This window comes from Semicossyphus pulcher, unplaced genomic scaffold, assembly GCF_022749685.1.
Source record: "Semicossyphus pulcher isolate SPU_LCO1_2020_fin unplaced genomic scaffold, fSemPul1.0.p SCAF_6, whole genome shotgun sequence".
In the NCBI taxonomy this organism is placed as follows: domain Eukaryota; kingdom Metazoa; phylum Chordata; class Actinopteri; order Labriformes; family Labridae; genus Semicossyphus; species Semicossyphus pulcher.
This window is the reverse complement of record NW_027211737.1, coordinates 7,943,243-7,967,229: the sequence shown is the minus strand read 5'-3', so window position 1 is coordinate 7,967,229 and position 23,987 is coordinate 7,943,243. Positions and strand designations below refer to the sequence as shown.

Sequence of the window (23,987 nt, the reverse complement as noted above, 5' to 3'; positions counted from 1 at the left end):
GAGCCAACAACAACATTTACCTATATGACCAAATGCCTTTAAATGCTATTTACAAAACCCATAATTGATAACAATTACCACCCCAGCACAGAGATTAGAAACCTGCATCTAACATTATGCTGCTCTGTGTAATTACCGTTGCAAACTTTAGTGGGTTCCACCCCTTTAAATACAGATGCGGTGTCTGCTAGGAACTGCGATATCTTTCAGTTGTGGTATATCCACCAAGGCATATACTAAACCAAAAATAGTGTGGGAGGGCCAAAAATATCAAATGTATGATAAAACCAGCATAAATCAGTGTGGTATTTTTATTCACACAGCACATCAGTTAGTCCTTAACTACATTCAGATTTGGCCCTAAAATGTTCACAATTCTATTGCTGCATAAGACAGAGATACTAAAAGTCTGCAGAGTAGATGCACTATACATATTGCGGTCGTACATAGTTGCTTGCTGCCATCTAGTGTAGAAAATTAAACTCAGTTCTTATTCAGCAACCATCACCACTACTGTCGCATAAATTCCTTCATTCAACCTTTATTTAATCTCCAGAAATCATTGAGGGCATGCCTTCATTTTCAATGACATTGAGAGCACAATTAATAAACAATAAACGAAACACACACAAAAAACAAAACAACAACAAGGAATCAAATAATAACAAGTAACAGACAATTAAACAAGTGGAGAAAGCAGAGTTCAGTTAAAAACAGTTTTATTCATGGACTGAGTAGTTTGTCATCATGTTTCTGAATTGTCTTAAGGTAACCATTGTATGGAGTTTAGTGTGTTGTAAAGTAATCCAAGTGTGTGCAGCACAAAGGGTAAATTATGTTTTCCCAATTCTTGTGTTTGCTCGTGGAATTTCAACCATTAGCCAATCACTCGAGCAAGTTTAATAATGACTATTAGACCAGTTTAATAAAGAAGTGATGCATGATGCTACATTTCCAGAAAGAGCTTTATAAATAAATAGAAGTAGTAAGTAAATTAATATGTAATATTAAAATAGTAGTAACTTAACTATGTACCTACACAATATTTAAGTGGTAATTACAGATTATGGTGAGGCATAGAATAAGGTTGTATTTACATAACAATACATAAGAATTGTTAAGTACAAGTAAGAATAAAAAATTGCATGGATTTAGTGCTGCGTTCAGGGCCACTACAAATTTGGAAAAGTTTTAGGTCGGATAAAGTTATATTGAGTTTCTGTAACACACATACACACCTCACAGCTGAACTCCATGTCTGACTCCATTGTGCATATCCTGACGCTGAAGTTCCTGGCTTGTCTTCTCATCAGTGAGTTAAATCCCATTTTCGCTGCTAAGGCACTTGCCATGGCGAATATAGCTTAAAACCCACTGTTCAATTGTCAAAAGTCGGTAATTCCTACAATAAGAATGCGCCGTCAAGGCATTCTGTCTATTATACCCTATACCCTTTTTTTCCTATAATTTTCACGTTATAAGACAAAGTTTACATATACATTGAGCTTCAGAGGAAACATGCAGTGCACTGTCTTCGGCTTCCTGTTAACGTTAGCGTACGTAAAGTTAATTAGAAACTAAGTTAGCTAACTAACAATACAAAATAAAATAAAAGCCCTCATCTTGCGTTAAAGTTGGAGCGTTACGTTTCTACCGTGATATCCGTTAACGTTCATATCTCCGCTTCCAGGAAAATATTAGTCCAGTGGAGTAGACTGTTCAAAATACTTTAGTTGTTAACCATCCTGGGAAAGAAGACCTTGCTAACTGTTGCTAACCATTTGTTAGCTGGCTATCTCATCTGGAAAGCAATGCTGCATTCACGTGTCGTCTGGAATGTCGTTATTACTTTGTAATAACATTAACCAATTTCTAATCTAACATAATTAAAAAAGAAATTCTTTCTAGTTTTCTTGTAAAATAAGTCAATACAAGTTCCTTAAAACTAGAGAACTTTCAAACTGATGAAGAAGTTACTTTTGATGCCTCTTTGTAAATTCATTGTATCCTGTATTTAACTGTGAAATAAAAAAAATCCTGCAGCGTCATAAGATCCTGAAGGTAGCATAGCTTCCCTCTTCCCCTGACTTAACAACCAATCAAGCTGCACTACATATCCTACGCCACGCCACTAGCTCTGCCCCCTGCGCCATAAAGGGGCGGGGTCCGAGCAATGAGGTAATCGGGGTAAACAGTAAAGATGGCGACGTCTATAGCCGGAGAGGGGCAACTAAATCTAAATGGGATTATATCAGACCCCCAAACCAAAAATCTGACCGACCTGCCAACCGAGTTGCTTGAACACATCCTGTGCTTCCCTGTCCTCAAACATGTCGACATTTGTAACGTTTCCTGCTGCTGCAAGCGGCTACACGACGTCTGCCATGGAAGGGGAAAGGTCTGGGGACACCAGTACAAACTCAGGTGCTATATTTTCTTGTGGTATTTCTGAGTTTTGGCTTCTGTTTGTTTTTTTACCACTATCAGTGAGCCCACTATTTCTTTAATTTTGTGTTGTTACGTGCCCTAATACGCTCCATTTTAAAGGTGGGTTCGGTTAGTGCGAACTGACCGGCTGTCAAACGTTGACATCCTGCTGATGCACCAAATTCATCATCATGCTAGGCCAGTGGCAAGCCTCTGCCTCTACACATATCTCGTATATCTTGACGGTTATAATTCTTTACTAGTTGCATCTTATATTCATGTTTGCTCAAAACAACCCGAAATGAATCTGTGTGACCTTGAATGTTGCATGTAGCCTGTGAACTACAGGAGATTGTAGCTCTTGCCAAAAGCTGAGCCCTCCTCCTGACTGGCTTGGCTAATACTCTCCTGCTTTCTTTTCTCAGACACAGGCATATACTGCTTCGGGGCAATAGGCTGCTAAACTTTTTTCTTAGCATGCCCGAAAGTACGGATGCACAATTAGTTGAAATATTTTACTTTAATTCCTTAATTTAAGTTACATTTAAAATTTGCAAAAGCTCAACATTTTTTTTAAAGGTAAAATATTTGACAAAACAGCATTATAATGAAGTACCGTTTTGCTGCAGGGATGCCCTGGCATATAATGTAGTTCTCCAGATGGAAGTAAACAAGTTTGTTTTATACACATCCCAATGATGTCACATCATCATGATTTTACTAGGTTCTATGCTAAAATCATCATTCCCAATTAGGGCTGGGCAATATGACAATATATAATTATCAAAACGATATATAATTGTCTATTGTATGTGTTTTTCTATAAAGTCTCTATTGCAGTGTCACAAAACCAGTGGCTGAACTGCTTTACGGCAATGTTTAACGTCAGTTTAACGATGCTTTACGTTCTAAGTAACGACGTGCAGAAAAGGACAGTACTTAAAATCAGGGTGTTACAGTTGCTCTGACACAGAGAAGCATAGAGAAATATGGCATAAAATAGAAGTAAGAAAAATGTTAACATGTCAAGTATTTAATTCACACAGGATTATACAAAAATAGGCTTTAGCATGTAGTTATTTCATATGGACTTATCACTAGTTAAATTACCAGAAAGCATGCTATATCATGATCTATATCGTTATCGAGATATGAATATATCCTATATATATCCTAATATATCGTGATATAGGATTTTAGCCATATCGCCTAGCCCTATTCCCAATCATATTGCAATAGTAATAACTGTCAAAACAATCACAACATGTTTGCTAGATGTTACTAAAATAACATTTTATCCACCTTCATCAACAGATGGCCGAGACTGCAGAGGTACTACCGTCAGAACGAGTGCTGTGACTGGCTCAAAGAGTACAAAACACGCCACAGAGTTGGTATACAGATAAGAAGGACCGTGGAATCAATCTCAAAGAGATTTTTCACAGAAGTCGTAAGTTAATGAATTATTTGTAATTATTATTCAGTTGTAACCTTAGTCTTTGTTTATTACATTACATAGACGTGGCAAAATTACAAAAGTATTCTGTTTTATTCGTTGGTAAAGCAAAGTTGAAATTTTCCTTCATATATGCAGCATTTACGTAAGAACTGTTTGTCTGTGTGAAATAGCGGGCCTTTTGTGTGTGTGTGTGTGTCTGTGTGTTGGCCTCTTGTGTGCTTCTGGTCTGTGTGTGGGCGCATGTTTGTGCAGGAAAAATGCGAGCTTTCTATGTTCCAAACTAACCAAGAGATCTGTAACTCAGCCTTGCGTTGGCCAGGTGCTGGGAGACAGCTTTGCAGAGATTGAGTCACTGGGGATGCCGGAGCACTTCTGTGAAGATGAGCTCCTGTTCATACTCAACTCCGACAAGAGGTGAGAGCCACACAGTAAAACCTCCAACACCATAAACTGCACTTTGCGATCATCATTGGGATTGGGTGTTAATCTCTTGAGATTTGAGTGATTTATGAAAGCTCATTGTTGTTGCTCGCTGTGTCGCACGCTCTCAGACCATTAATGTTTCTCTCTTCTGTTTTACACCCATCATTAGGAAAAGCTTGACCCTGAAGTACTATGCAAAGAAAATCCTGTACTTCCTGAGACAGCAGAACATCCTGAAGAGTTTAAAGAACTTCCTGGAGCAGCCCGTGGAGCAGCAGTCGGCTTTAGGGGGTGAGGCATGAATGCACTCCTCATGTCAAAACACACTCAAGTTGTATTGTGCCCTGTTAGGCTTAGACATTAAGATATATAGAAGCAATAAAACTGTGCCATACAACAGCATTTTGTCAGTTGATTTGTGCTTCTTCTGTGTTTCCAAAGTTCATTCAGGCAGCTTTACATGATCAATTCTCTCTCTTGTTTTGTCCGTCCCTGTAGGTGCTGTGCTGGTGGATCAGTATTGTAACCCACTTGCTGATGTAACACTGAGCGGCATATCAGCCCAGCTGGATGAGATCGCAGAGAAAGTAAAGAAGATGCTGAGAATCAAGAACCCCTCTCACCCCAGTCTGCGTATTGCTCAAGGTGGGCTGTCAAAACAAGCAAAACTCTAACACCAGTACCAGTATATTTTGGCTAAAAGGGAAACTATGGCTCTTTGTGCAGGTGACACAAGCTCTTCTGATGTTTCGTTTCTTGTGTCTCATGCAGGTGACTGTTTCGTCGTGGAGGACTTTGAGCTCCAGAGGCAGGTGGTGTGTGCCCTGAACTCCGTCTTGTATGAGCAGCTCCAATACAAAGGCAACGAGTTTGACTACTACAACCCCCTGAACTCTTACATCCACCAGGTAGATAATTAATAAAATAATGTGTATGTTGTTGCACTTTTACAATAATTTCTTAACTATTTAATCCTTGGAACTGACTTTTTTTCCCTTGTTTTTTATTTAGGTGCTACTTCGCCATACAGGTATTCCCATCAGCCTCTCTGTCCTCTATATGACATTAGCCAGGAAGCTGGGTGTTCGGTTGGAGCCTGTCAACTTTCCCAATCACTTCCTGCTGCGCTGGTGCCAAAAGCCAAGAGGGTACAGTATGAAATAAAAAGCTTTCAAAGTTCTCTAAAATTTGACAAAGAGCAGAGCTGTTATTTACATAGTTCCTGGTGACAAAGGATGAGGTATTTTGTGTGTCCTCAGAGAACCTGCTCGAGTTCACCTTACTGGCAAATATTGCATACATGTATTGATACTGACCATACTGACTTGTAAAGTGAATAAAATTCTTAAGATTTGCTAGTCAAAATCTTTTTTCTTCTCTTGTCTTAATTGGCGAAAATTCTTCATCCGAAATTCTTTCATCTTTCTTAAAGGGCCAGTTCACAGATTTTCAGCCTGTTCAGCCACGAGCTGTTTGTACAAGTTTCTCCACAGCTATGGCGCCAATTTCAAATATTATTGCTATGTTTGCTATATTTTATGATGCGTGTGGTTTAAACACATTTCCCTATCAAATTAATTTAACTTTGCTCCTGCAGGAGTGAGGACATCTATGACTTTGTCTACATCGATGCCTTTGGCAAAGGCAAACAGCTAACAGCCAAGGAGTGTGAGTACCTTATTGGCCACCAGGTGACAGCAGATTACTACAGTGCCATCAGCACCACCGAGGTGTTGCTGAGGATGGTGGGAAACCTGCTGAACATCGGCAAGAGAGGGTGAGACAAACTGCACATCTGACTGTCACAACTGTAAACGATGAGAGATGTTGCTGTATGTTATCTAAAAGGAATAAATAAGTAATGTTGTCTCTCTCAGGGAGGGTAATGAGAAATCCTACCAGCTGCTCAGAGACTCTCTGGACCTCTACCTCACTATAAACCCAGATAATGTGCAGTACCTGCTGCTGCAGGCTCGCCTCTACTTCCACCTGGGCATCTGGCCAGAAAAGGTCAGAACACACTTTTTTCTCTCGCTCTAATGGGATTAAATTCATAAAGAATTAACCTTTATTCAATACAAAGCACTCACTGTTCAGCTCTTTCACCGAAACACATTGTCCACTGATGTTTTTCCTCTCTCCCAGGTGCTAGACATCCTGCAGCACATCCAGGCGTTGGATCCTTCCCAGCATGGCGCTGTCGGTTACCTGGTGCAGCACACGCTGGAGCACATCCAGCACAAGAAACATCCTGTCACGCCCGAGGTGAAGAAACGGAGCGCTCCAGAACACCTGGAGGTTCAGTATTCAGTCGGACTCATCATGAAACACAAGAGGTGGGTCAGACTAACATGCACCTCATCTTCTCATACCACCTCTTAGAATACTCACGTGTACATGTTCTGTTGTATCTCCTACACAGGTCAGGTTACAACTGTGTGATCTATGGCTGGGACCCAAAGTGCACCATGAGCCAGGAGTGGATCACCACCATGAGGGTCCACCAGCTTTCCAACGGGGCCAACCAGCCGTTCTACAACGTCCTTGTACAGGATGGAACGTGTCGCTACGCAGCACAGGGTATGGATCACCTGCATGGAGATAAAAAACATCCTTATGTTGAATATATAGTTGCAGGTTGTGTGATGACAAATTATTAAAATAATCATCAAAATACAGTCAGACGTAAACAGAACTTTTACCATTGTACAATTATGAGGCTTAGCTCACTGAACAGAGACAGATATCAACATTAACATAATATTAAAGTGAAAGGAAAGAAAAGGTGAATACGGGTTCCTTTGTAATGAGACAATAAAAACACTCCCACCAGTGGCAGCCGGGGTTTCTAAGACGTACATATAGGCGGACAAAAGAATAGTTAAATAGTTTTTATCAGTATTTTTTCTACTTTGAAATGAACCTGTAAATAAATGCCCTTTTAATTTAATAAATCATCGCACCCTTGAGGCCCGAACTAAATCAAATCAAATCAAATCAAATCAAATCAAATCAAGTAAACTAACAAAACAAAAAAATAATCAACATATGTCAAAGTTCACAATTATGTCCATTTACTCTTGCAATATTAAAAATAATGCATTTCTAAGGTTTGAAGGCCAAAAATGCTGAAAGCCAACCCTCTCATGTTGGAAGTATCCTTGTGCACATAGTTCTGCATGTCAACGTGTATTGTAAGCTATCAATGAGGCAGCTCAAAATCATATCAAAAAATCTTCACTTCCATTTCATGAAGAGAAATTGAATTTTATTGGAACATAAATACTTCTACTAAAAACATACAAAAGGGGAACTGCTTGTTGGTAAGTCAGTAGGACAAAAGGTGGAAAAATGTTTTCTCATACAAGTATAGAAAAAAACGATTGCATGGGTAAATTAAACAAAGAACCAAATAAATCCCTGTGTTATGTAATTACAGTTGCTGTCTTGTTGGACATCATAGATTATACCAACATCACTCTTCATATGTTCTCCTGTAAAAGATAATCTTAAGAGACTTGGCTGCATCTTGCTCTTAAATCTGACCTGACTATAATGTTATACAGTATTATGGTGTTGTGAAGTTCTGTATATGCTGACCCAAAAGTATCGACTATAAATGCATTAGCTGGTCAGACTGACAGTGATCATGACTATAAATAAGATGGAGCACTCGAGCTGGTCACAGGTGGACACTTCAGTATTGCTGCATCGCCTGCCCTTTTTTTGGGCCTTATACATTTTTCCCACTTAAGAGAGGTCCTTCCTAATAGGCTGACTCATATTTTGTTGTGCTTACCTGCTCACTCTGCTGCTCAGTCTGCTGATGCTGCTGCTTCAGCTTTATTGCACTCTACAATAAATAACAATTGACATCGTCTTGATGAAGTAAATATTGGTATTGCATGGTCAATAAAAATGTCCTGAACTTATTTGTACAAACTAGGCCGCCTTATGTTCATCATCTATTATCAGAATGTCACACTAATCCATTGTTGTTCCTCAGAGAACCTGGAGCCCCACTCAGCCCCCCTGGAGATCGGCCACCCAGAGGTGGGACGCTACTTCTCAGAGTTCACCGACACCCACTACGCTGCCAACGAGGAGCTGCAGACTCGATACCCAGAGGACATGCATGAGACTTTGGGCACGGTGCAGGAGCTTTACCACAGACTCACACCTGGCTCAGAGAACCAGGACCAGGCTCCGGCCACAGACCAAAACGACCTCCAAGCCATGCCCATGTAGCAAAGCAGCTGTGTCCAACACCCCGGTTAACATACTCCTGGTCACCCATTCTCAATTCACAATCCACTTAGCTGTTGTTTTGTTGCAAATACTCCAGACTAAGGCGGGTAGTGGAACAGTTTTTGTATTAATCAGCCATTATACAGTATTTTGAAAAAGCTGAGGACTTCCCAAATGTGGCTTTGGACCACATTCAGGTTCCCGAGCAGGTCTAGGAGGAATTATTTAAACATTTAAATGTCTGGAAAGTGTTTCGATGCACATATCTAAATACCATAGTGTATTTGTTGTGAAAACAAACTATGGAGTGTTACAGCTAGTTAATGTAATTTACCAGGATGCAGAATCTTTAAGTTGAGTTTTGAAACCCAAAATAGTTCTGAAAAGTGCACACCTTGAAGACAAACAAATGTATACTTGAATTAAACAGGTAAGTGGATGAGTAGATTCAGGATGGGTGTCCAAGTGCTGTACATCTCCCTTTACCTAAAACTAAGGAATGATCCTTTACCCACTCCTCCCTGCACCCAGCACCAGTCAAACAAGCCCCCAGCATATAGTCCAATCCCCCCAGTTACAGTTACAGTGCCACACAAGAGACTATGAAGAAAATACTTTGTAAAATGACTTTTAATTCTCCATCTTTTAATCAGTTTCATGCACTTATGGAAAGTTTAACTTTCACATTTCTAGATAATCTTGTTTTTTTTCCTGTATATTTACAAGTGAAACATGTAGGATGTCAAAGCTCATCAGTGTTGTTGAGCTGTTCATGAAAACAAAGGCAAAGAAGACCACTTGAAACAGAAATCATTCTGAGCTTTGAGGATATTACTTAAAAAAGAAAAAATAAAGCGTTTCAAGTTTTTTTTTTCTAGCTTTTCTCTGACTCATGAGCATTTTAATTTCTTTATTGTTTAATGCATAGTATTTACCGCGATTAACTGCAGAAAGCCGAAGAGGAACCGGAAGAGAGCAGGTAATATTTCAACAGGCGGTATGGATTTAGGACCTTGAGGACGCCAGATGTTTCCAGGGAAGCCAGCAGACTACAGTTGCGTCGCCCTGCCGATAGCAGCGCGATAAAGACGCGGCGGCGCACCAAAGTTGAGCCAGTTGAAGCAGATTGTGCGTCCTCCTGACGCACCGGCACCAGCACCAGCAGCGATGGGAGCTTCGCAGACGCGCTCTGAACGCAAGCACCAGGACCTGGCGGACAGGACCGGATGTAAGTACAAAATCAATTTGGAAACTTTCTGTTTTGAAGATATAAAACTGCTTATTCAGTTTACGGCGCTGTTGGTGTTAAATCGAACGGTTAGAAGGTGCACGTGCAAGTTTTAGGGAAATAAAGGACACATAGAAACCTTATGATCGTATTAGAAAGTTTTTGAGGCATTTAGAAAGTTAAGTCAGTCGCTGATGAGAGAAGTTAACAGTATAAAATAAAATTAAGCAAAATACGTCCGTTAAATAAACACATTAATTTACACTCGGTAGTTTTAATTAATGAAAACGACAACATTTTTAATAAACCACGCTAAACTATTTATCATTCTACTTTGTTTGCATCTGCATTAATTCTCCTGACACTTGGTCACTCTGCAGACACTTAAACTAAATTCATACCTGTGCTATGGGTTGGTCAGACGGCTATAAACATTTTAACACGCCCTATTTGTTGCCATAAACCCCCTCTCTCTTTCTTCTTCCCACATGTAAATGGAAAAGGTCATTAAAGAAAGGAAACAGAAAGCAGACAGAAACAGCAGAAGTGTGTGGATCTATTTTTAGATCTCTGGTGTGAAATCTTTGCGTGCAGTCACATGCAGAGCAGCAGGGATCGATCAGGTCTTCATCCCAGACTGAGGCTAACTTCAAAGATAGTGTATGGATGAGACTTTGAACTTTGTATCTCCTTTGTTTCCAAAAGGTGTGGCTTTGACCTTATTTCTATCTGGGCTCACTTTAAAGTTTTTATGGACGCTCTGATGAAATGACTGATTTCAAAGATGATTAACGCATTGGTAGAGCATAGATTCTGTTGTTTTCTTCATCATTTGGCTAATTGGTCCCTGTTATTGTAGTTAGTTGTGTATTACATCTGCATCTGATCCCATAATGGTCGCACCACCCACTCTGACCAACAGACTTGTTTCTGCACGAAGCTGCAGTCTGTCTTTACATATTCTTCCCCCTGCACTCAGCAGCTACAGTTGCTACTGCAAACATTCACTTGGCAGCCTCCGGGAAAAGGCAAAAAAATCAAAATAAACACGTGTGTTTACAGAAACAATTGAAAATGTCAAATCCATCTTGATATGTGAACATTCAGTACAAGGTCATCAGTCCACACAGTGAGTTAATGATTCAAGGAACCCTCCTTAAGAGGCATAAAAAGACAAGTGTACTACTGCATGGGGTGTTTGCTCTGCCAATAAACTAAAGAGGTGCAGAAGAGAACAGTTTATTCCAAAGAAGTAGCTCTGTTAGGTCATTATTGTATGTTGGATGTCGGTACTAAATAAGTGAAGGAGTCCAGGAGGCGTGTTGATGGGTGCGGACTAATTACGGGCGTATCATTGACATATTTTGATCTTGTTGTTGTTGTTGTTGTGTTCCTCTCTTCAGTTTCACCAGAGCAGATTAAGAACCTTCACAAAAGATTCCAGCACCTGAGCGGAAATGAAGAGACAATCAGGTAACATGTGCACACGTGTGTGTGAGCTCTGCTGGCAGCTTCATATACTGTATGTTTCATAAGGAAAACATTCAGCCTTAGCAGACGCCTCTAAAGATGAAAATACTGCTTGCATGCATGTTGGCTGGAGTGATGAATTGTGGGTATTCCTGGTATCTCTGGCAGAGACACAAACAAGAAACATATGGTGACACACACAGGCTGAGCTAATGCAAACGCAGACACGAGGCAAATACAATATGTCGATCCATCAGGCACACACTGTTTACACACACAGGCCTGACACAGTGGCACGCTGTTAATGATGGATCACCGGTTCCTTCTCTTTAAAAAGGAATGGGGAACAAATATTGTACATAGCAGGTATCTCTCCTGACAGAGTTACAGTTCAGGTTACTTCCTGTAAAAGACTGCCACTGTTCATGCTGGTGCTGTTTTATGTGTTTTATGATAATAGACTTTATCTTGTTTCTTTGCAGCAGAGAAAACTTGGACAGCATACCAGCCCTCGCCAACAACCCAATCAGAAAGCAGATCATTGAGGCATTCTTTGATAAAAGGTGGGTACGTTCAAATACCACACTGTCTGTCAGACCTATGGCAACTTATTCACACTATAGTTATATTATTCTAAGTATTCAAAACAATGCTGTGTGATCAGTCCAGAGTCCAAGTATTGTAACATTCATAATTTATCAGAGGAATTGATTTCTCAACCTCATATGGCAAATATGACTGTTAAATAGAAGATATGGACCTGCCCCTGTCAATGGTTTCCTCCTGACCACAGCTTCTGTTACCTTTCGACACATCCAGACTAGCTGCTGCCGTCTCTGTGCTAAGTAAGGCTAAGCGTATGCTAGCAGTAGGTTAGCTTCATATTTACCTTACAGTAAATATGTCTTTAAAGGTCAAAGATATCCACAATTCAGATTCAGTTTATTTGTAATTTTTCTTATGTATCTGCATACATAAAAAGATGCAGTACTGTTCTCCCAGCCCTCAGCAGTGCCACAGAAAATAAACTGCTTCTTGCCAACAAATAAGGATTTAAATAGCATTATTTTAAAGTACATGTCATACAGAGGTGTGTTTAGTGCTTTACTCCTGTTTGTTTAGTCAAATGAAAACAATGCCATTCAGTCACAGGTGGTAAGAAATACCTCTGTTGCCTTTTAGATGGAAACACGTGACACAGGTGTGTAACACTGTAAGATTAAAGGAGAGGTTTGGTATTTTAAAAACACCAAACTTCTCCTTTAAATCTAAGGAACTTTAGGTTCATACAAAACCAGCTACCCCTTGATGCAGCAAAATTGTACATGCACTCACTGATGATCTCACACATCTCATACTGTATCACAAGCTGGAAAAATAACACTTTACAAACAAACACTCAAGGCACGGGACAGAAAGCCATTAAGTTACCGTCATTGTTTAATCATTTAGAAGTCGAATCTCCTGACCTTCGCTGATACTAGTTTAGTGTACAAAGTGATCAAAAATCTGGCTCCTCCCCCACTAAAGGAGTTCATATCACCGCGCTCAAATAATGGGAGGACAACAAGGAATACCTACAGAGGTGACCGTGCTTTACAGCACAGATCTGCTGAGTTTGGCAGATCAGCTTTCTCTACCAGAGCTACAAAGTTTTGGAACTCAGTACCAAGTTATATAAGAGAGTGCTGCAGTTTTAAATGCAAGTCATGTACCCATCACACATAAACACAAACAGCTGTGTTTTAATGTTGTGAAATGTTGTTGTTGTGAAATCGTCTTGTTGTTGTATAGTGAATATGTACTTTCTAGTAATTGTGTTTTTTTTAATTCTCTGTTTCCTGCCCAGGGACTACGGATGCAAATTAGCTTATAGCTAACTATGTTACAGCTAATAAGCTGTGCAATGTCCCTGTCAAATAAACAAATAGATAAATAAAAAATGATGTGGCTTTTTAGTCTGCACCCAAGAAAAATGCAGCGCAGCTTGTGAAAAAAAATGCATGTATATGATCATTAACTGAAGATGTAATGGAGGGTTTATAACAACCTAAGAGGAGCAGTTCCTCATACTGTGGAAAGATTAGCTTACCATGGCTAACCACAATAGGGACTGACAAACAAGTAAGCTTCTGTGAGTCCATGTGACTGGCTCACAAGCACACAGGTCATGTGCACAATGTGAAGCTAAAGGGACCAAATCCAAGATGCATCTTTTTTTGTTTCTTGGTTTGGACCCTGCAAGTAGAAGCATTGTGATTGTGCAACGATTCCCATCTTGTTATTTGCCTGGTGTAATCAAACCCACATTCTCCATAAAATGAGACGATTTACAACTTGGAATCTTGAGAGTATTTGTTGGTGTGCCTTTTAATTAGTTGAATTCAAATGCAGAAAGCCTAAACTTTGATCTTTTCCATCTGTGATCCAGGAACCAGCGTCAGGATGAGGTGGGATCCTGCGAGGAGATCGGCTTTGAGCAGTTCCTCATGGTCATGTCACACTTCCGCCCTCCCACCTTGAAGACGACGGATGAGGAGAAGGAAGCCCTGAGAAAGGAGAAGCTTCGCTGTAAGGCACTGCACTTTATTTCTAATGACAGTATGAGATACGAGAGAACCAGATTTACTTGTTGGTTCAGATTGTCAAGTTCAGAGCTGTCTCTCTTTGTGTCCTTAATGATAATTAGCAGGAAAAACAGCACAGGGCATTGTAGATTTGTGGTTTGAGTATCTTATTTCAATCAGCTACAAAGCGTGTTGTGATGCGTAGCTGCATGTGTGCACTGGATTCATAGCTGCACATCACATTGGTGAGGTTTAGGTATTTAAAGGCAGAGCTGCAGCTTCACATCCACAACAGGGTCATTTGCAGCCACCAACCTGGGACCTTAATTCAGTCAAAGATATAAATCGTAACAATAGATTACAGTACGTTGTGATTTATGCTTCTGGTCAACCTTCATTCCCTCGACCTGCCTTGTATGATTTGTGACTTCCTAAATTTCCCAGAATAACTCTGACAAAGTCCAGGGACAGTGTCAAACATGGGAGTCATCTGTTAGCAGGACTGATTTAAAAACTAGGGCATGGTATAATAGAGGGACTCCTGAAGGTGGTTGGTAAGAATTACATTTCTTAATAAACAACATTTAAGCTAAATATTATGATAAATTGATCAGTAATTGAGTGAATAGGGGCCTAAAGAGAAGAAGCATTATGTTCTTGTGTAGAGAAATCCAGCCTAAGGGCTCCTTTAGGTTCAGATTTCAACTACTGACCTGATGACAAACACCTGAACAACTTTGTGTTTACTCAAATGAGGCCATTGTTTCTGTTGCTCTAAGGTATAATTTGGGTTTGTCCTCAGCTGCCCTTTAAAAGGCTTCAGAATCTATTCAAACAAGTTAGATCACTTTGTTTCAGGTGCTCCTTGTTCAGGCATGCTCGTACAGGAAGACAAGTCCAGCCATGCATCACAGCTATTTAGCTGGTTAATTTGTGAAAACAGGTGTGAGTCTCTAATTGTAGCCACAGTGCTCTCTCAAAAAGATAAATATTTTAAGCTGCATTGGATTTTAGACTCTCTTGTGTGAATGACAAAACAACAATTTTGAACTTCTCAGAAGCTGTTTGGTTCTGATTAACTGTAGCGTCCCGTCAATAATGAGTTTCATTATTGAACAAGGCACCACATCCCCAACTGCTCGGGGCGCTCGTCTGTGTGCAGCCCCCTCACTCTCTCCTGCATGTCCGCAGGGTCCTGTGTGTGCATGTGTGTGTGTCGGGCCTATGTGTGTGTGAAGCATGTTTCTAATAACAAAGTGAAAGACTTTAATTTCCCCTCTGGGATTCAGGAAGTATTTCTTCTTCTTCTCCTTGGTCGTCGCCATCTTCAATTTCTTTGTCGTTGTCTTCTTCTCCTCCTTCTCCTTCTCTTTCTTCTCCTTATTCTCCTCCTCCTCTTTCGTCTCCTTATTCTCCTCCTCTTTCTTCTCCTTATTCTCCTCCTTCTCCTCCTCCTCTTTCTTCTCCTTATTCTCCTCCTCCTTCTCCTCCTCTTTCTTCTCCTTATTCTCCTCCTCCTTCTCCTCCTCTTTCTTCTCCTTATTCTCCTTCTCCTACTCTTTCTTTTCTTTATTCTCCTTCTCCTCCTCTTTATTTTCCTTATTCTTCTTCTTCTCCTCCTACCCCTTCTTCTCCTTCTCCTCCTCCTCCTCCTCCTCCCTCTTCTTCTTCTTCTTCTTCTTATTGTCCTCCTCCTCCTCCCACTTCTCCTCCTCCTTCTTCTTCTTGTCAGCACTTCCCCTTAATGAGTCTTTAAATGAAACCATGTGGGTTTGTTAAATAGGACCTGCATTTGTGAGGCCAAAAACACATAAAAATGTTCCCATATTTAACAGAAGAATAAATGTGATACTTTTGGAACCACTGGAATAAACCAGCTGCTTCCAATAAATTAGCATTCTACTAAAGAAACAGTCATTTGTACGTCACATGGCACATTTTACTGCTGACTGGGTACTTTTACTTTGATACATGAGGTACATTTTGCATCTATTGCTTCTTTTAATAATTGACTTGGCTGATCTGCCAATAAAAAGAGTTTTTCTTCTTCCCCTTCTTAAATAGGTTTATTCTGGTTTGTCTTTTTTTGCTACTTGCTCTGTTACTTTCTAATTTTCTTGCACTGCTCAAGAAAATGAGTGTCAGGGGAAATGTGCCTAATTTGGGCTACACTCGAATTAATGGAGTTGAGATAATAAGAGCACAAAGGCAGCCCGCTTTATGGGGCACAAGAAAATTAATGAGGTTATTTTCATGTTCTGTAATTCGGTGAATTCTTTGAAATATTTCACAAAAGTTGAAATGACTTTTGGGGGAAGAACGGTGGCAGGACAGAGAAAAAACATAGCATATATAGTGTCTCCTTTATTTGGAACTTTTCTGCAGAATCTGAAGACTTATAATGGCTAAATAATGAATTTATAACCCAAGAAACTAGCAGAAATAACATCAATCTCTTAATGTCACTGTAAATAAGAGTAGTGGCATGATAGAGGTGTTCTTTTGCCTCACTGTGGTTGTTCTGTCGTGGTCTGGAGGGGAATTGCTTTGCTGTTCTACCCTCTTATCTCTGCATCTTTGTAAACACTCCTCTTATCACAACTTCCTCTGGTCTCTTTGTAACATCCGGTCTTGTTTGAATTGATGAGAGAAAGTTCCGTAGAAATCAGACAAACCACTAAACACGTCTATTCTTTCTTCGCAGTCCTGTTCAACATGCACGACACAGATAATGACGGCACCATCACTCTGGATGAATACAGGAAGGTAAGGAAACTGAACCATGCAGCTTTAGTCTGATTCTGTGCCTTTTTACACTTAACATAAACATATTTGTTGCAAACCGCACAAGATGAAAGATGCATTAAAATATACATTATCTATTAGTCTGTATTACAAAGCTGATAAAAAGCACTGCATCAACTACCCTTGACCTCTGCAGCAACTGTTTTATGAATCAAACCTTTTAATCTATCAACAGTTAACTGTACCTCATGACAAAATAAGAGAAGGATTTCAAAAATGCAATGTGTCTAAAAGTCCTGTTCCTCATGTATTTACTGTTTTCAACCTGATTATACCGCTGAGATTGAACATGAAGCCACACAACTCCACTTATTATAATGCTGTCCCACCCTAAGAGGTGCAAATAAGCTCCTGTATACTGCAGACTGAATCAAGCCGTCTGTAAACACCCACTTAAGACATGTAATCAGCCAAAATAAGTGTGGGTGGATTATGGACGTCTAATTAGGTAGCAATTAAAATGCAATAACATGTGACGGACTGTGTTTTGTTATCTGAATCTATAATTACATTAAGAATGTAAGCATGGCGTAAGTGACACTAAGAACTGGTGTTGAGCAGTTTGCTTCAAGCTAAACTCTCCCGCGGTTAATTTACAAAACACAGGTGAGTCACTGTAATGGCTGTGTGACGGTGTTTGAGCCTTAAAAGTTGAATGTTTAATTCCAGGACATTTTTCATTGAAAGAAAAACTTGAAATTAACGAAGAAAGATGTTATTTTCTTTAAAGTACAGAGACTATTACAGTGTTGCAACTCCATTTAAAGTTATAATGTTGAAGATCTCAGTTTTCGTTCTCTTTGGCAGCACCTATGGCGATAAACAGTAATTGCAGGAGCACACTTCACAGATATCCACAACAGTGTTGCATGTGTGAAGTCCACAGATGGCTCCGGTTGTAACTCTTGGTCGCTTTCCTTTTTAGACTTGCCTTCATCTGAGCGTCCAATTTGTTTCTTTTTCTTTGGATTTTCACTTATTTTTGAAGTTGTATCTGTAGTCATTCGTTTGTTCAGCCATAGTAGATTACTGTTTACGTGCAACGCTTGCAGAGACCAGAGAAGCAGCCGCTTAGCTCCGCCTACCCTCTCTGGCAGACCAACCACTGCTGGCTGATGGAAAACGCGTCACTAACTGGGCGCTGCTTGTGATTTTTTTCCGAAAAAGTCGCCACAGACACCCAGTCTGTGATACTGCAAATGCAAAGGCTTTCATCAGTGGGCCATAGGCTCAATCACCATTGTGTTACCTCATTTGGCAATAGATAGATAGATAGATAGAGACTTAACAGACATTTATTTAGATGAAAAATCTTCGAGATTATCAGTTTACCTCAAGCTGTAAAACAAGGGATCAACAAGGATATCTGCATATCATCTGTTTCGGCCGACTGAGACCTTAAATGAAATCTGGCCCCGATTGCACATTTCTTCTAAATAGCTCACGCGGCAAAGTGGTTGACTTTACAGATGATCTAATACCATTCAGCACACACTAAAAAATATTAGGCTGTGTTACCCCACTTGAAAATGTTATCAAAAAAGGAAATACGTCATTCTTTGCATGCAGTTAAAGTTTTATATTTTGCCAAGTGAATGTGTCATTCATTTAATATGTCCATTCTACAGTAAAGACTTGATGGTTGCTACATGTATTTGCATATATCTGTATTAGCATTGCCCAAATAAATGTGAAAATGTCCTCATATTTGATATCTGCAAAAAGACTAACATCCTTGCTTTCGTCCAAGGTAGTAGAAGAGCTTCTGTCAAAAAGCGGCGCCATCGGGCAAGAAGCTGCCAAGGCGATAGCAGATGCTGCCATGTTGGAAGTGGCGAGCACAAATGTTCCCCACATGGTAATGGATCCTACAAGAGCTAAAGTGTTACAATAAATCCTCACACGTCCAATCTGCAGCAAAGTAACAGATTAATTTATGTCTTTATCATTTCAGGCTCCGGATGATTTCTATGAAGGAATTACGTTTGAGCATTTTGAACAGGTTCGCACTTTATAGCCCACCTGATCAGAAATAAGACACTTTATTTTGGTCACTTTCTCATGGAAGCTTTTTGTTCTCTGCCCACAGATTTTAAAAGGACTTGAGATGGAGTCGAGGATGCACATTCGCTTTCTGGATGTGGACACCACAACAATGCGCTGTGGGAAATCGACCTCTTGAAGGAGCTGTTCTAGTAAAGAAATGTTTATGTTGCTGCTGTTTTTAGCAGAAACTCTCCAGTCCTTAAATGGAACCAAACCCATTACTTTGGTATGCACTAATATATTTTCGGATGAAGGGAAATAATTATAAATCTAATACTATAATTACATTTTATACAATTTATAATGAATGCCTGCCTCTCGTGCAGTTTTTACAAGATGGTGCTTAAAGTATCGTTATCCTAGAAGGACCAAATGTCCCGTATTTCAAACAGATCTATTTCCTGTCTTCTTATCAGGTTTGGAACTAACACACTACCTCTCTTGCTTTTCTACAAAACTCAACGTAACCAGCTTGTAATGTGACGGATTCTTTGTACTTCAGTCAAAAGAATCAGATGAAGTCAGTCATGCTCAGTGGCAGCTCTGGCATTCATGGGTCATCTGTTATGGCCATCATCCAGAGCGTGAGACTGCGGGCACATACCATTCCTCTGCAGCTCCAGAATAGTTGCAGGTTTGATTTATCTGTGTAACAAACGGCTGCTGTTTGAGCATAAATATCCACTCTTTTTTCACAGTGGATAAGTTTAACACTTTACTTTCCCTAACATTAATTATAACTGACTTTGCACTGAATTGTATTAATGAATAAAATGAATTTAAGATGTGATAAAACCAAAGCACGTGGCAGATTTTTGGTAGAAATGAAAAGGAATCAAATTTTGTAAGTGAGGTAGAAAAGACTTTTTATTGCTGTGAATGCAGCAGAAAGAAATTGAAGACCCCAAACATGAATTAAAAATTAATTAATTTTACAGTTCTGGTTTACTGCGCATCATCCAGTCAGCTAAATCCAGCATAACAAATTACAAATGCACAATTACACATTATATACAGTGACATGTTCATTGCCTGACTTGATGTTGATATAAAAAAAGCAGTAAAATAAAATGATACAGTTTGGAGAATCAAACTGATCAGGGGCCACATTATCTACTGTCCGTTCAGTTAAACACTGAGCTCAGTCAAAGTAACCGTGATCGATCAGTGGGATGGATGGGAGCCAGACAGCCTGTCGTAAGGAACCGTCAGGCCGATGTTGTAGTTGTAGCCGTGTGACTCGGTGTAGTCCGACCTGCAGATCGGCAGGACGTGATCCTGAGACAAGGCGTCCTCAGAGAAGTCGTAATGGCAGATCACTCCCCGGTGTCTGAAGGAGAAACAACAGAGATATTAATGATTTCACCTTTTGAAAAATGGTTCAAACTAGATGCATGAGAACTGTTAATTTCGTTACCAAAAATGAGGACGATAAATGTTCTTTAACGACCATTTTTCCATGACAAAGACGATAAAAAATAAAAACGAACTAAAACGTTAGTGGTGGTTGTCGAACATTCAATATCCATGATATTTTAAAGCTGCAAGCACCAGTTAAAGAGAACAGGTAGCTAGAAAACCAAAGTTGAGACAATCTGCTTAATAGCACCTCTGTCATTTATTTAATCCATACAAAAAACAAATAATAAAAACAGCAATTTGAGGCTTTATAAGGAATTATGTGCCAAACCTTTTCTTGGCCAGGATCAATGAGCTTTAAGTGGATTTAGTTACCTACGTCGCCAGGCTGCCTTGCTTCCCTGTTTAGGATCTTTAGCCTAAAGCTAACTGGCTGATAGCTGTAGCTTCATATTACTGTACAGACGTGTGAATAGTGATGGCTGTACTGATCTTTTTTACTAGAAAGCAAATATATCAAACTATTCCTTTAAAAATGTGACAAGGTTGAATTGACCTAAATAAACCTAAGACACAGAGAAGCAGCCAAAGTATTTTTAACTTAGAGTCCCCGGAAGCTTGTGGAAAAGTAGAGGAGGGATGCAGAGAACAGATCCTGGAGAATAAGAAGAGAAGAGAGAGATGAAGAGGGTGGGCGGAACATCAGTGACCTGCGGTGAGCTGTAAGGTCATCGTCTGTGATGCAGGCTCCCCGTGGCGACTTGTCATCGGGGACATTGGCTGTTACCAGGGTGCTGGTGTTGAAGCGTACATGCCGCACAGGATGCCTGCAGCCAGGACAGAAGAAAATACTCACATATTTCTTACTTGTGCATGTCAGTGTTTTTGTGCAATGGTTGTTAAGGCAAATGTAAAGATATCTGAGATTAGACAACATGTAAAAATGTCCAGCCCACATGGAACCCACATTAATACCCACATAATGAGGTTTTTCTCTTCTCTAAGAGGAAACAATAATATTTCTTTATTTGTTGCACTTGATATTAGGAGCAATAAGAGACCACAATGAGATGAAAACAAATAACTACAGTCTCTGTTTTAATGGGTTTTGTTTGTGTCTTAATTAACTGTAATCTCACAGGCACACAGCACAGCTGTAACGCGTGAGCAGCTCGGTTACAAAAGCAGATGTGACACCTTTAAAAACTGTTCAGCCGCACATGTTTTCAGTGTTCTGTGAGTCTGCGTCTCCTCTCAAAGGCTCAGAGGAAAGAAAATCCCACCTGTTGTGCATCTCCCACAGCTTCGCTCCCATCCTCATCTCCCACACGCACACCAATCCTTCGCCTCCGCCGCTCACGATCTTCCAGTCGTCCGCCTGCACCGATGTGACACCCAGGTGGTGGGCGTACAGGGACGCCACAGAGGAGCCCGCTCGTAGGTCAAACACCCTCACCCTGAAACAAAGCAGTAATGAGAAGAAGTTTAAGTATCACATAGCTTTTCTCGAACACTTCAGCTGTGAGTCCAATAAAAGAAAAGTAGACAAACTGAGTACAATAGCATCAGTCACATCCAGTGAAGCGTGGTAAATTTGGATTTTACTTCCTGTTTACAGAGGCGGAAGACTCCAAGGCCGCACAAGAGAGAGTAGTGAGTCAAAGAGAGCTTTCATCAGCAGACAAAAGGACACTATTCTCGCATTTGTAGGAACTTTTAGCATCCGAGCTAAGAGACCAAAGACAAATACAACGTGAAGCACGTGAGCCGATGCAAGATTTAGTCTCAGCCTTATTTTCTCTGGTGTTAACCCAAATGTTTCCATGTCTCCTGCTGTCGGTTATCTATCTGCTAAATAGGATATATTTACCCATTTCACTGTATATGGACATACTTAAAAACTATAAACTTGTAATAATATAGAGAACGAATGTGTCACAGACAGACAGAAACCAACTTAACAAATACAGGTCTACAAGCAGGTTGCTAAAAGAGGCAAGAGACAATTTATGCCGTATTTGGAGGCACATATTATCTGAACTGTCTGAGGAGGGTTCACATGTACAAAATGATCATGTTTTCTCTTTAAAGTGATAATCTCGAAGATTTTCATTTAAATAAATGTCTGTTAAGTCACTATCTATCGCCAAATGAGGTAACACAATGGTGATTGAGGCTATGGCCCACTGATGAAAGCCTTTGCATTTGCAGTATTACAGACTAGGTGTCTGTGGCGACTTTTTCGGAAAAAATCCCAAGCGGCGCCCAGTTAGTGACGCGTGTTCCATCACCCAGCAGTGGTTGGTCTGCCAGAGAGGGTAGGCGGAGCTGAGCGGCTGCTTTTCCGCTCTCAGCAAGTGTTGCGAGTAAACAGTAATCTACTATGGCTGAACAAACAAAGAAAAGATGGATGACTACAGATACAACTTCAACAATAAGTGAAAATCCAAAGAAAAATAAACAAATTGGACACTCAGATGAAGCAAACAGTCTGAAGAGGAAAGAGACCGTCAGCGAGGAAAATCAAGAGTTACAACCGGAGCCAACCGTGGACGTCACACATGCAGCACTGTCTGGATATCTGGGAAGTGTGCTCCTATCACCAAAGGTGCTGCCAAAGAGAACGAAACTGAGATCTTCGAGATTGTAACTTCTTCGTTTTCAATGCAGTTTTGTAGACTTTTAACACGTCCAAATACATTTGTTTAATTAACAATCAACTAGTTAATTAGTTAATTATTATATTGTAATGTAATTTGTCTGAATTTTGATTGATTGTGTTCATTTTTCTTCTCATTTCTTTTGCAATCTTTCCTAAAAAGAGTTTTATAATTCTGCTCTCAGATCATTGTTATATGTGGTTGTGTATTCTAATCACTATTATTATTATCATTATCATCATTATTTAAGCACTCGTGTGTTTGTAATGGGTAAAGGCAGCATGGGCAGGCTTCTTCTTGCTGGGCTTCATGAGCAGCAGCAGCCCAGGGGACCTGCAGCTCCATCTGTTGTCATTGTGGCTTTATTACAGCTGAAAGCATCCAGGACATGACTCCATCCAGCCTCCACCTTCTTCCAGGACTTCATTACCATAATCAAATCCACTTTGGGGACTCGGACAGATTTCATTTCCGCTTCCAATTTTTCTGAGTTAAATGGCTAAGCGGGCACCGTGGACTTGTTGTCCGCAGTTACTTCTGTCTGTCTGGTGGCATTACGTGATGGAAGCGCACGTTTAAGCAATGAGGACCGAGCATTACTGGCAGACCGCAGGGAGCCATAAATCTAATGCTGGAGGCGACTGTCTTCAGTGAGCTGTCAGTGGCCAGACTCCTCTTCATTAATCAGGACCAGCTCAGTGCTGGAGAGGCTCGAATAACTCCAGTTAGTTTCCTGATGCTAGAGCAGACATTAATCATTACATACTGAGAATTATGTTTGATGCTCGGTGATCCCGAGAGGACTTGTTGATATCAGTCAAGATCATGAAACATTTAGGTGGTTACAGTGTAAGACCAAACTTTCTAACAGGGCTTCAAAACCTAAACTAGTATTGTTCCTTTGATGATGTTTAGCAATATGATTTGGTTTTGTCTATGGAGTTTCTGCACCTTATATATACATGTGTTTTTCATGCTTTACATGTAAATAAAATGGTCACTTAACTTAATTCAATTCAAGATGCTTATAGACTTGTATATTCTTGCTGCCACTGGCTTTGGAACAATCTTCCTGAGGAGATCAGAGCTGCAGTTTTTCTTTAATATGCCGATCGTTGATTTCATTCGTGTTTATGATTAATGATTATACTCAGTGCACCGGTGAACATCAAGGGATTGGACGAGAGGGTGGAGACCTACGAATACCTGGGTGTTCACCTCAGCGATAAACTGGACTGGTCACACAACACAGACGTTCTGTACAAGAAGCCGTCTGCACCTGCTGAGGAGACCGA

At 40.2% G+C, this 23,987-nt stretch overlaps 4 protein-coding genes across 4 annotated transcripts in view; 2 read left to right on the top strand and 2 right to left on the bottom strand.

Annotated features, from left to right (window-relative positions):
- The window catches only part of nf2a (NF2, moesin-ezrin-radixin like (MERLIN) tumor suppressor a), a 34,910-nt gene extending 33,174 nt beyond the window's left edge, over positions 1-1,736 (bottom strand). The window contains exon 1 of the mRNA XM_069682556.1: positions 1,239-1,736. Within this exon, the coding sequence (XP_069538657.1) occupies positions 1,239-1,352 (114 nt within the window). The 5' untranslated portion in view covers positions 1,353-1,736. The remainder of the gene's footprint in view (positions 1-1,238) is intronic.
- A 459-nt stretch (positions 1,737-2,195) lies between these two features.
- Positions 2,196-9,400, top strand: fbxo21 (F-box protein 21). Its single transcript, XM_069682555.1, has 12 exons — positions 2,196-2,424; positions 3,742-3,877; positions 4,191-4,300; positions 4,479-4,600; positions 4,808-4,954; positions 5,081-5,217; positions 5,321-5,457; positions 5,907-6,086; positions 6,187-6,319; positions 6,455-6,645; positions 6,732-6,889; positions 8,316-9,400. The coding sequence occupies exons 1-12, from the start codon at positions 2,201-2,203 to the stop codon at positions 8,555-8,557; spliced, it is 1,917 nt and encodes a 638-aa protein (XP_069538656.1). The 5' UTR covers positions 2,196-2,200; the 3' UTR covers positions 8,558-9,400.
- Positions 9,401-9,690: 290 nt separating this feature from the next.
- Positions 9,691-20,343, top strand: tesca (tescalcin a). Its single transcript, XM_069683727.1, has 8 exons — positions 9,691-9,785; positions 11,189-11,258; positions 11,738-11,818; positions 13,687-13,826; positions 16,527-16,588; positions 18,378-18,485; positions 18,582-18,629; positions 18,717-20,343. Exons 1-8 carry the CDS (start codon positions 9,725-9,727, stop codon positions 18,807-18,809), a joined length of 663 nt encoding a protein of 220 aa, XP_069539828.1. The 5' UTR covers positions 9,691-9,724; the 3' UTR covers positions 18,810-20,343.
- The window catches only part of fbxw8 (F-box and WD repeat domain containing 8), a 25,488-nt gene continuing 21,067 nt past the window's right edge, over positions 19,567-23,987 (bottom strand). The window contains exons 9-11 of the mRNA XM_069683726.1: positions 21,316-21,489; positions 20,743-20,859; positions 19,567-20,003 (exon numbers count right to left, since the gene is read on the bottom strand). Of these exons, the coding sequence (XP_069539827.1) occupies positions 19,838-20,003; positions 20,743-20,859; positions 21,316-21,489 (457 nt within the window). The 3' untranslated portion in view covers positions 19,567-19,837. The remainder of the gene's footprint in view (positions 20,004-20,742; positions 20,860-21,315; positions 21,490-23,987) is intronic.